Source organism: Entelurus aequoreus, linkage group LG13 (assembly GCF_033978785.1).
Source record: "Entelurus aequoreus isolate RoL-2023_Sb linkage group LG13, RoL_Eaeq_v1.1, whole genome shotgun sequence".
Lineage (NCBI taxonomy): Eukaryota > Metazoa > Chordata > Actinopteri > Syngnathiformes > Syngnathidae > Entelurus > Entelurus aequoreus.
In genome coordinates this window covers 39,120,975-39,134,266 of record NC_084743.1, presented here as the reverse complement: position 1 = coordinate 39,134,266, position 13,292 = coordinate 39,120,975, and the positions used below count along the sequence as shown (strand labels likewise).

Sequence of the window (13,292 nt, the reverse complement as noted above, 5' to 3'; positions counted from 1 at the left end):
GTCAAATGGACGGAGGGCCAAATAAAAAATTTAGCTACAAGCCGAGGGCCGGACTGTTCGAATGTTCATTGAAAAATTTTTAAATGACGCATATAGTCTAGTGAACCTAATTGAACCTACTGAAAACCTAACAAATATATTCCAATATGATCAGATAAATAAAGCAATATTTTCTTATGGCTCTGTCAGTAATCTTTAATTTTCAACAGACACAAAAGACAAATTTCCTTTATATAAAAATCCCCATAACATGAACATTAAATGAAAGAAACCGGTATTCAAGGCACCATCAGTAGCCTATATTTTCTATTTTAGCAAAAGTGGGCTAAATTTACTTCAAAGAAAAAAACAATAATAGCAATTTTCTATCATCCACTCAACTGAAATATTTTTAAAATATAATTAAATTGAAATACAATAAAATAAAGTGCAAAAATCTATAAATCAAAAACAACACTTTGTTTAAGGAGAAGTAACATGCAGTGAAAACAAATATTAAACTTTAACTTTTAAACTTGAATTGAGTAAAAACTCTAAATATGTGATTGCACAGTAATGTTCACATTAAACCCCCCTCCTCCCTCCGTGGGAGGGAGGCGAGTTGGGTGCCCGAAACCCCCCGCTGGTTTCGGCCCGCCCCTTGGCGCGCGTGGCACGGCGGGCTCCGCGACCCGACGGCTGGCCCTCGTGGCTTGACGGCGGGCGCGTCCCGACGGGCCGCGCGTAGGGGTCAAACGCAGAAGTCTCAGGGCCTCGTGGTGAGGGGGTGGCCTGCGGGTTTCGGCCCGCTTGACCCCCCCGCTCCGCTTGGCGCGCGCGGCACATGACGGGTTCCGCCACCGACGCTCGGGCTGCAGCCCGACGGTGGTGCGGGCCCGGCGGTGACGCGCGGTTTGGGGAAACAAAGCAGAAGTCTCAGGGCCTCGGGGCCGGGTTTCGGCCCGCCCCCTTGGCGCGCGTGGCACGGCGGGCTCCGCGACTGACGGCCGGGCTGCAGCCCTTCGGCCGGCAGGCGCGTCCCGGCGGGCCGCTCGCCCCCTTTCGGAACCTTGGACCGGCATCCGCTTGGTGCGTGTAAAAGATCTGCGGTCTGCGGGCCGGTTCTAATAATAAATCAAGATCATCCCAAGGGCCGTAAAAAACCTTCTCGCGGGCCGGATATGGCCCGCGGGCCTTGACTCTGACATATGTGCTCTACAACAACCTGGTCACCCTGACCAGCCTGATCATCCTCTACAACAACCTGGTCACCCTGACCAGCCTGACCATCCTCTACAACAACCTGGTCACCCTGACCATCCTCTACAACAACCTCTTCCTCCCTACAAAAAGCATTTGACCATTCCTCGTTGAACTCAATGTCTTTATACAAGACATTGGTTCTCTTTAAGTACTCTATAGCACGCCTGACACGCCACGAGTCAACAAACTGATACTCGTAGTGTCCTTTGTAAGTCAACTTCCGCTTTAACTTCACTTGAAGCAGAGACCCCTCCATACTGGAGCGCGGCAACACATTGGTGGTTTGTACAATGTTGGCCGGAACACAAGTAACGGGCCCATGTACACCATTCTGACCACCCTTCGGCAACGCCACCGCCTTCATAAAAGGGATGCGTAAAGCAATCAGGTGCTGCTCTAAGCTATTCAGACATCCCAGTTCTGGAGGAATGGGGTGTACAGCTAAGTTGTTGTTCCAACATTCAGCTGGGATTTGACCTTTACTGATCTTACTATGACAACTAAAGCAAATCCACAACTGACCTCTGGACACAACAAGGGGACAGGGCTCAACACACCTATCATCACAACTATGCAGATAATGCTCACTAATGCAATTATTTGCAATGCCAGCCGTTGCTAAACATGCTGCATATACTTCCCTCTCACAGTGCAGCACCTGATATCTAAACAGCAGCCTATGACAAACACTACACACGAAATCCGGTCCGTGTCTAACCTTATCCAAAAAACTATCCATGACAAAACCAAAATCTACAGACCTCTCCAGCCTCTGCTTCCGACTCAGCTGTACACTAGCTTTCACTTGCTGCCTATGTTTTAAACTAACACTATACTGCCTTTTGCTGCCTAGTTTAACCTTGTCTCTGTGTTGTATATGGTCCCGGTACTTTCCTACACTGCGTGCTTTAACCCTGTGTCTGTGTTCAATATTTTCCCTGTATTTTATTTTACTCGCCACTTTGCTCCTGAATTTAACCCTTTCCCTGTGCTTGATATCCCTGTATTTTATTGTACTCGCCACTTTGCTCCTGAATTTAACCCTTTCCCTGTGCTTGATATCCCTGTATTTTATTGTACTCGCCACTTTGCTCCTGAATTTAACCCTTTCCCTGTGTTTGATATCCCTGTATGTTATTGTACTCGCCACTTTGCTCCTGAATTTAACCCTTTCCCTGTGCTTGATATCCCTGTATTTTATTGTACTCGGCACTTTGCTCCTGAATTTAACCCTTTCCCTGTGCTCAATAATATCCCTGTACTTCCCCGCACTCCGTGCCTGTGCTCCAAGCTATATCTGTATTTCTCTACACTTCGTGATATACAGCTCTCCCTGAAGTTCAAGTCCTCACTATACATTTTCCTATAAAGCAGGGCACGTCTCTCTCGATGTTTAATAGTAACTGTATCCTGCAGTCTTCCCTTACACTTTGAATACTTTGTCGCACTAGAATCCCTACTTATTGTACTGCCCTCTACAACCTCTATAACATCTTTACCTGAATCTAGACAATCTATCCCATCTACTGCCTGCCCCGCTCTATCTTTCGCTGAAGACCTAGTGCTACAGCCTATATCCCAGCCTAATTCACAATATCCATAACAACTTTGCAGTCCAGGCTTTAAAACACAAAGAACGCAGTCAAAATGCTGGCCCCCGACATTCTCCAAATAAATGCAGTCCGCTGACAAACACTTACTGCTGCAACAATATTTTAGCCAACGAGCATCATGAAAAGTAAAAAAGGCAATGCCTAAATAATCTGCAGTGGCCTGGATTTCAACCTCTGTGGCCCAAGTCTTGACACACTTCATCCTGGACTGCTTGATGTACTCTAAAAGTGACATATCACTCCTCAAAAGACCCCGATACCTAGCCTCATTCTTTTCGAGCTCTCTACAGGCTGCCAGTCTAATCTTACGATGGTTCTTCTGTGAACCACTGACAGCGTGAGAAACAGCTCTGAAAAAGCAGTTCCCATCCTGAACAATTTTCTCCCTAAGGCAGGGAACACCTAAGTAGCCCACCTCTCTGTGCACCAGACCACCGACTTTCATAAAATCTATTTTTAATTGACTACACAAAGCCCTACAAACGTCATCACCGAGGGGACGGAAAAACTGTTCCTCACTCTCTGATGCAGCGATAAACACTACATCAGAGTTTACTGTAACACTATCAAAACGCTTGGATTGTTTAGACTTGCGTTCACGAGACAAAATCGTACGCTTTTTGCCATCAGTGGCAACAAATTCTGCTGTTGAGCCACTGCTAACTTCACTTAAAAAAGTGAGAACAGATGCGCCAGACAGTGCTGGGCTCGCTTTAACATCAGCCCCACTCTGACACACAGATGGGGCTGCAAAATCTTTGTCAAGGTCACTAAATCCAGGTGCCGGAGCAGTGCTCATCTCTATGAAGCCACTCTCCACAGGAACACCGGATTGTGCGTGGCTCACAGCTGGACCTGCATCACTGTCAAACAAGGAGGTGGTGGCACAAACATCACTTATGTCACTACGCTCAGGTGCTGCAGCAGTGTTCATCTCAAAGATGCAACTCTCTACAGAAGCTCCAGACAACGCTGGACTTGCACCTACACTAACCCTAACGCCACACAGCTCAAAAGGCTTCAGCCCTGAACAGAGAGCATCAGCCAAACAACAGATGTAGTGATGCAGGTCATCTAAGCAGGAAAAGTGCAGTATTACACTTGTACCGTTGTGATCTAGCAGGCCACAGCTACTACGAGAGTGACTGTCGACCACAGCAAACTGTCCATCCTCACAGATGATGGCAGATGTATACGCTACCAGTGTCAGCAGACACATCCTGTACTGCCTGAAAACTCCCTCTAATCCATGACGCAGACTCACAAAGGGACCACTTTCCTGCTCAACACCCACAGCACCTGATGCCGGGTGTTGACTAAAATGAAAACTAAACAACTGCTCGTCAATATCCACATTACTAGGTAGATCCGGCACGGACAAAAACTGCGACGGATGGTTAAAAATACCCAGGTTGCGCAAACTACTGTACAATTCATCGCCTAAATACAGGATGCGATCGAGATCCTGTGTCTCCCACGAAAACACACTTTTCACCACATGCTTAGCTATACTAGTTAAAGCAATGGCCATGCATTGCTTCCCTCCGTAACTAAACCTGCTATCCCCCTGGTGAAAAGATCCGCGCACAACCGTAGCTACGCTAATTCCCAGACGATCCCGCTCGACCATTGCCACGCGACCGCAGACGGACTGAGGTTTACTAACCCTACCACTATCACTAGGGAGAGGAAAAGAATCAACCTTATCTGCGAAGACCTGCAGCGGCACCTGGGCTTCCTCCTGGACAGCAGGCTCCTCCCTGATGACCGTTGGCTCGCCACGGACCGCAGGTACCTGAAATTGTAAGGGAAAAACGTTGACACCAACCTGCTCCCTCCGCCCGGCGCACCTGACGGCCACAGGTCTCCGACGACACCTCCCAGGAGAAGCCTATTGAAAGTAAAAGAAAAATTTATAGAGGCTGTCTACTTAAGGCATACTTTATTGGATAGTTTACAATTATGTATCACGTACTCAGAAAATTCCCAACATTTGATTAACAACTAGTGGTAATAGTAATAACAGTTGTAAAATGGCTTGGCATTTTATTAGGACGCCTTGCTGTTGAGGTGTTCAGGACATGTACCAGCGGTAGGAGACCACGAGGAAGACCCAGGACAAGCTGAAGAGACTATGTCTCTCAGCAGGCCTGGGAGCGCCTCGGGATCCCCCGGGAAGAGCTGGTAGAAGTGGCCGAGGAGAGGGAAGTCTGAGCTTCCCTGATTGGGCTGCTGCCCCCGCGACCCAAGGCCGGATAAGTGTTAGAAGATGGATGGATTATTATAGAGAGAAAATGTTGTATACACATGTATTGTACATCATTGTCTTAGATTCGCAATTGACACTATACGTAGAGAAGTTAATGACACACATTACCTGGCCAGGTGGTGGGACAGCAGTGCAGTCGGAGTCAGAAGTGAACTCCCTCCGTCCAGCACGCCTGACAGCCACAGCTCTCCGACGACGCCTCCCAGGAGAAGCCTATTGAAATTAAAAGAAACATTTATAGAGGCTGTCTACTTAAGGCATACTTTATTGGATGTTGTACAATTATGTATCACATACTCAAAAATATCCCAACATTTGATTAACAACTAGTGGTAATAATGGAAATTATAGTAATAACAGTTGTAAAGTGGCTTGGGCATTTTATTAGGACGCCTTGCTGTTGAGGTGTTCAGGACATGTACCACCGGTAGGAGACCACGAGGAAGACCCAGGACACGCTGAAGAGACTATGTCTCTCAGCAGGCCTGGGAGCGCCTCGGGATCCCCCGGGAACAGCTGGTGGAAGTGGTTGAGGAGAGGGAAGTCTGAGCTTCTCTGATTGGGCTGCTGCCCCCGCGACCCAAGCCCAGATAAGCAGTAGAAGATGGATGAATGGATTATTACACAGAGAAAATGTTGTACATCAGTGTCTTAGATTCGTTATTGACACTATACGTAGAAAGAAGTTTATGAGACACATTACCTGGCCAGGTGGTGGGACAGCAGTGCAGTTGGAGTCAGAGGAAGGAGCGAACTCCTCCATGGCATCCAACATAGGACTGCTGAACCACACAGGGTTGGACGGGATGGGAAGGGACTGTTGCACCGGCAGTGTTCCAGCCTTCCAAACATAAAAAAAAAAGTCACTTAGTTAATTTTATGTATACAGAATGAGAAAGGTTTGTGAGCAAACAATAGCCGTAGACTGTGGCAACTCTTCTAAAGGTTTCAGCCAACGCGTTAATAAGAAGTGATATGCTTAACACAGTCCAATAAAACATTTTTTTTTGTTTTGGGATGACAGTGACAACTAAATATCATAACTAGGCTTATACGTCAATCAATCAATGTTTATTTATATAGCCCTAAATCACAAGTGTCTCAAAGGGCTGCACAAGCCACAACGACATCCTCGGTACAGAGCCCACATCAGGGCAAGGAAAAGTCACCCCAGTGGAACGTGGATGTGACCCCCCCGCCCCCTCTAGGGAGTGGGGGTTAGCATAAGATAACCAAAAAGCTGTCTAAAAACATGACAGTTTAAGCCGGTTAATCAGCAACACCTGTCACTCACTGCGCTATGTTGTCCTTTCTTGTAAGGAGGCCTCATCTTATAAAAATGTACACTGTTAAAGTACATCATAAACTATAGAGCAGTCGGCTATTTCATTATACAAAATATATTATCATAATAAAAAAGTAACAAAAAAAAAAAAAGCGAAAACGGCTCTAAAATATAGACAGCGACCCACAGAAACACATTACCTTTCGCTCCCGTCCAACCGTTGTCCACCTCCGGGGATCCTGGCGCCGACGGGGCAGGGGGTCTGGCCCCGTCACCTGGGCCGGTGGCGACCGACGAGGGGAAGAAGGCGCAGGCTCCACCAGGATGGGCGGGCCACCTGTGTCGGCATGAAGACAAGAAATTGTGTCTGAAACACATGCTCATCTACATGTGAAGAGTACCTATAAAGCAGGGGTGTCCAAACTTTTTCCACTGAGGGCCGCACATTTAATAATGAAAGCTAGCAGGGGCCATTTAGATATGTTGTATTTAAAAAAAACAATTCAATGTATGTATAAATAAATATACATTTAGGCTTCCACTCAGGCTTGATCCCGGGGAGCCCCAAAGGGTTTTGGTCCAAAAAATATATAAAATGTGTCATAATTCAGTATTATTCAAGTTTTTAAATGCCTACATCAACATTAGGTCTATATGTCAATATAAAAATTGTTATAGATTTATAATTGTATGCTCTTTTTGTCAAAGAAAACCCATTGTTTAAATGAAAAAAACACAATATGCAATATTTTCATCCAATCAAATGTATAAGTGGGATATTTGAGAGTATATAATAATTGGAGCCTTAAAAAGGTCAATAAGTCATAACATGGATTTTAAATCATGATTATTTTGTGAGCAATGACACGTAAAAAAGTAATCACAGTAAAATTGTAGGGGATCCAAAAGGGTCCTACTCATTAAAGTGTTAAAAAATAAATGTAAATGTTATCATTTTTTACTGTTTACTTGTAACAATAATCTCCAGATGAACTTCAGATCTGTCAATTATAAGTGTTATTGTTGTTTATGTTCTTTGTTTGTTCGGTTTAGGCCGTTCGTTATAAAAAAAAAAAACAGCTCGCTTTTTTGCAAGGCAAACACAAAATATGAAACATTATCCCCAAAAAAATCTCAAAATATTTAATGTGATGTAATTGGAGCCGTGAATAGGTCAGAAATTCATAATGACATTGATTGTGATTCATTATATTTGAAAGAAAAAAACAGCCAACATGTCAGCTTTGTGTGAGTAAACATTGCTACATTTTCTTGTTAAATTTCACCTGTTTGCTCTTTAAATACCACATAATGTTTTTGGGTTTTTTTCCAATCGTATTTTTAAAATGCGCCATGGGGCTGTTAAAGAAAGACCTGCGGGCCGCACTTTGGACACCCCTGCTATAAAGCATATGATAAGCTGTTCAAAACTTACAAGCGACGAACTCTGGGACAGGAGGCATGGGGGTCCGTGACTGCCGCTCTGCCATCTTCCTCCAAAAGCCAGCAGATGCAGGCATGCAGTCCATCTAAACAGGGAAAGTGCAGTATTACAGTTACCGTTGTGATCTACCAAAAAAATTGGCACTTTATTTTATTTTATGTATACAGAATGAGAAAAGTTTCTAAGCCAACCATAGCCGGAGACTGTGGCAACTTTTCTAAAGGTTTCAGCCAACGCGTTAAGAAGACACATGCGCCACACACTCCAATAAAACATTCACTGTGTATATTTTGATGACAGTGGCAACTAAATATAATCAAAACTAGGCTTATACTTAGCATAAGTTAACATCAAAAAGCTGTCAAAAAACATGACTGTTTTAGCGGTTTAATCAGCAACACCTGTCACTCACTCCTTATTTTGTTTTTTCTTGTAAGGAGGCCGCATCTTATAAAAATGTGCACTGTTAAAGTACATCATAAACTATAGAGCCGTTGGTTATTTCATTATACATAATGTATTATCATAAATAAAAAAGTAAACAAAAAACAGCTCTGAAATACAGACAGCGGCCCACAGCAACACATTACCTCTCCCTCGTCTCCAAGACTGGGCCACGTCTGGGGATCCAGGCAGTCCGTCAGAGGGGAAGGAGGCGCAGGGGGGTCAGTTGGGAACAGGGTGAGGGCGGCTTCGCACAACAGCTTCACCAGGATGGGCGAGCCACCTGTGTCGCTGAGGTGCACCTGAAGAACAGATACAGAACACATTGGCTCCATAAGTGTATGCAACACCACAGAAATCAAATAGGCTGTCATAACTGTACAGTTGCTGTACTTACGCCGTCATGACACCACAGCTCCAACCGATCCAGCAGGAAGCTGTCGGTCACAGCCACGAATGGGACACCTGATCCAGATGTAAGAAAAATCATTATACTTGCATACATAAATCCTGCTGTGAAAGCTACAATTGCGCCAGCTCAAAGATAAAAGCATGAACGTACCCATGCGTGTTGCGACGCGGCGGTGCTCCTGACGCAGCAGATCCTGCAGGCCCACGGGTTTGTTCAGACGCGGGGGGAAGTCCAGAACAAACACCTACAGACAGACATTTTATCACATGTATGTCTTAAAAAACAATAAAAAAACACTGGCTGCTGTAAACAGCTGTACAGGAATATACAACAAAAAGTGAAAACAAACGCACCTTGGGCCAGCGGCTGCGGACGCTGGTCAGGAGGGCGCCGAACTCCACCGCAGCGGAGGAGGGCCCACGGTCCAGGTCGTTGCTCGGGGCCAGCACGCAGACGACATCCGGGGTCCACGGGAACTCCAGGCGCCCCACCTCTGTCCTCAGGTCAGCTGCACCTCCACCTGGAACAGACAGAAAAGAGAAAGAGAGCGGTACCTTGGGTAAGGCGACATCCCCATCCACCAGGCCCCTCAGGTGGGAGTCGCCGATGAAGAAGACAGTCTGAAACAACAAACACCTTGCTTTAGAACAGACACAAGAACCATGACTCCTAACAACCAAGGCAGTCTTTACGAAAGAGAAGAACTGGTACCTTCTTCTCCGGGTCGATAGCTGGAGGGACAAACTTCACCTGACGGCCAGTCAGGTGCGAAGTCGGCCACCTCCGCACGCGGTGGCGGAACCCAGTGCCGCGCCCTATGTAAAGAAGATAAGAGATTGTGTCTTAAACACATGCTCATCAACATGTGAAGAGTACCTCTAAAGCAGGGGTCACCAACGCGGTGCCCGCGGGCACCAGGTAGCCCGTAAGGACCAGATGAGTAGCCTGCTGGTCTGTTATAAAAACAGTTCAAATAGCAGCACTGTAGCGGCGAACAGCTGTGGCGTCAGCTGATGCGCGAGCGCGTAACTGCGACTGCTTGGCAACCAGCCAAACCCCACGTAATAAAAGTATATTTTATTGTAGAGCACATCCACATCCCTATTCACCTAGGCAACACCAGGAAATGTATATCATTCGGCATTATTATCAGTTTACGTTCCCGCGCAGGTATAACACGGTGTGCTCCCGTCTCGTCTGCTGGTGCGCGAGCCCGGTAATTAGACAGCTGTGTCAAATCAAGGAGGACAAAAGACACCAACGCAGAGTGGAGAAAGGTTTGGTTAATTAAAGTTAACAGTTGTGCCAAAAGTGTACCAAAACCTGAACGGGCAGCCGGTAAGATAGCACTTTATTTCTCTGGCGCACCTGTTGCGCTGGTGAGGGGGTGGGGTGCGGGGAGTTGTGTGCATGTAGCGTGCTTAGTCTGGAGGCTAAATACACACGGTGTTTTGCGTAACTGTTGTTTAGTAAGGAAGTGTTGTGATTCTGTACTTAGTTTGATAAATGGTGGAGCAGTTAGCTTCATCAGGAGGGTGAAGTCGCTCAACCTAAAGTGTTAGAGTGAAAGTGTTGGATTTAGGATCATTGGCTGCTAGAGATGGCATAGAAAAGGGGTATTTTTCTACCAGTAGACAGTAGTGATGGGTTAATAAGGCGTCATGAAGCACTTCGACACATTGCAAAACTGTATTGATACTGTGTCGACACTGTCACTAAATACTGACATCTGCTGGACATTAAAAATCCCAACATGCAACCTATGGAGCGACTCAACTGACACAGATTTTATGACCTAGTATATACAATAATATAAACCAAGGCATTGTATTTCATTTAGGATTATTTCATATCTTCATTTAAATAAAAATATATTGTTATCTTAGTCAGATAGTCAATAAATGTGAACATGAATCATAATAGACACTTGTGATTTAGGGCTATATAAATAAACATTGATTGATTGATTGATAACATGGAAGCACTTACCAGTGAGCTGCCTCTGTTTTTTAAATGTTATTTATGTACTAGCAAGCTGGTCTGGCTTTGCTGGACATTTTTTAATTGTAAGAGAGACAGAACTAAAAAATAAAATAAAAATCCCAGAAAATATTTTAAAGACTTGGTCTTCACTAACAGACAAAGAAACAGATAACAGATTTGGTGTCCAGTTCAAAGTGTGACAAGATTTATTTAAAAATGTGAGAGTTGACTTTTGTATTGTACATGAGTTATTATTTGTACAAACATGGTGCAAAGTAATTCATGATTTATAGAGAAATGTTAGTGGCTAGCTAGTTAAAATGGGATATTGTGATTTCACAAGACTGTCTTAGAAGTGATCATTTGAAAATGTTCAAATTTAAAAATGTGCACTTAGAGAAAATTGAAAAATAAAGTGTTGCATATTGATATTAATCTGTTTCTATATATATTTGTGAGAATTCATTAAGATGATCAGTGTTTCCCCAAAGATAAATATCATAAATTATTAATAACAGAGTAAAAGGTAAATGGAGCAAATAGGCTATTTATTGAAGTGTGTATCAAACTGGTAGCCCTTCACATTAATCAGTACCCAAGAAGTAGCTCTTGGTTTGGAAAAGGTTGGTGACCCCTGCTGTAAAGTATACGATAAGCTGTGCAAAACTTACGAGAGACGAACTCAGGGACAGGAGGCATGGGGGTCGAAGACTGCCGCTCTGCCATCTTGGTCCTGGAGGCTAGTGCCCGCCTGTGGCCCTTGGCACGCGGCATCTAAACACACACACACGCAGACACAGATGTTAAACTGCCGCAAAGAAAACAAAGATCAGAGTGAAACATTGTCAACATTCTTCCACATAGGGTTATGACAGTGTTTTTTCCCTCGCCATTTCAATAAATAAAATAAAGCAAACTCACATTAGCAGGAACTATGTGATGTGTGTCTGTGCGCTTTGTCAATAAGTGTGTCTGTGTGATTGATGTATGTATATCTGTTATGTATATGCGTGTCTGTTATGTATATATGAGAGTGTCTGTCAAATTTTGTGCTCACAACTCTGAAACAAATCACCAGAAGCAGTTCGCACACAACCTGGAATCACAATCTGGAATCAGAGAATAGACATAGGTTTTGTTTAACAGCAAATTGTGTATATTTCTATAACCTTGCACTTCCAAAAGGGTTGTAACAAAAGGCAAACCACATTAAAGACATCTTATAGCAGCATTAACACTCACATGACTTCAGTGCTGCTACTGAACATCAGCAGCATATTCTTTTAACTAAAGAATGATCAGAAAGCAGTTGGCCCAAACGCACACGGCATATAAGCGACAAAAAAACATCACACCTGTCCCAAACCTGACATAAAATGATTTATAAAAAGAATTTTCAGATAAGTAATTTAGCCCTCTTACAATGACAATAAAAAAAACATGTTTTCATGATGTATGTGCTAGTATTGTATGTCTGGCTGCGGGTCCTGCCTTTAAAAGCAATGTTACCCCTTTCAGAGACTACACTTAATTTCCTGTAAGTAATTAGTATTTTTTTCATAAAGAAATACAAGCATGTGTGCTTATGGACTTGATCCCTGTAGACTGTATAGATCTATATTGATATATAATGAATATATTGTGTTTTTATGTAGGGTTAATAAATAAATGAATAAAATAAAGAAATTGTTTTATGTAAAGTACTTGCGCGGCCGGATACCAATCGGTATCGGTCCGGAGAGGCAGTTGAGGAGCAAAACGCGTACTGGGGCCACGTGCACAGCTAGCAACAGCTAGCTAGCTCGCGTACTGGGGCCACGTGCACAGCTAGCAAGAGCCAGCTAGCTAGCTGTTGCTAGCTAGCTGTTGCGACCATACTTCACGTCACGGCCAGGACGTAAACAAGAATACTTGTACCGCAAATATTGCAAAAGAAGAAAAATGACCCAACAGTGTGATGTGTATCTTCCGACAAAACATGAAGACGGACTATGGCTAGCCCGGCAGCTGCTAGCTAGCATGCTAGACAAAGCGCTAGCCCGTTAGCTGCTAGCATGCTAGGCCAAGCGCTAGCTCGGCCAAAAACGAACAGTATTCCCTCAAATCTGTCAAAACAAGACATATGTATGTAGTATCTCTGGAATATGATTAACTAGTAAACAAAGTAGATGTGTTTATAGTTAGCAAACACTATATTTAGGTCACACACACCACAAGAAAAAATAGACATGCAGCAGCCTACCTGTCGTGAAGCCAAGAGGACGCCTGCGAAGGAAGGAGCCAATTTATAGACATCTCTCAGCCGGCCGCGCCCCACGATGTGTGCGCGCAAACAAAGTGACAGCGGCCGCATGGGACTTGTAGTCTTTGAAACATTTTAGAAAAGGACTAGAAAGAAGCAGAGTTTATTTAATCCAACCCCTAATGTTTTACATAGCAGTTGCTAAAAATTTGGTTCACTTCCTGTTCTCAATTTATTCACAATATACTCCATAAGTAATCACAAAAACAAACAAAAAAAAAAGAATAAATGGTGAAGTAAGTTATATTTCATATGATGAGATAAATAAGACAATATTGACAATGAAATAATGGATGGA

At 44.0% G+C, this 13,292-nt stretch overlaps 1 protein-coding gene across 1 annotated transcript; it reads right to left on the bottom strand.

Moving 5' to 3' along the window:
- Nucleotides 1–2,301: 2,301 nt before the first annotated feature.
- LOC133663010 (uncharacterized) lies at nucleotides 2,302–11,738 on the bottom strand. Its single transcript, XM_062067197.1, has 12 exons — nucleotides 11,614–11,738; nucleotides 11,364–11,466; nucleotides 9,421–9,524; nucleotides 9,063–9,329; nucleotides 8,860–8,953; nucleotides 8,695–8,762; nucleotides 8,444–8,599; nucleotides 7,845–7,938; nucleotides 6,610–6,746; nucleotides 5,828–5,965; nucleotides 5,233–5,337; nucleotides 2,302–4,746 (listed from the first exon to the last, which is right to left on the bottom strand). Exons 2-12 carry the CDS (start codon nucleotides 11,464–11,466, stop codon nucleotides 2,440–2,442), a joined length of 3,573 nt encoding a protein of 1,190 aa, XP_061923181.1. The 5' UTR covers nucleotides 11,614–11,738; the 3' UTR covers nucleotides 2,302–2,439.
- Nucleotides 11,739–13,292: the final 1,554 nt, after the last annotated feature.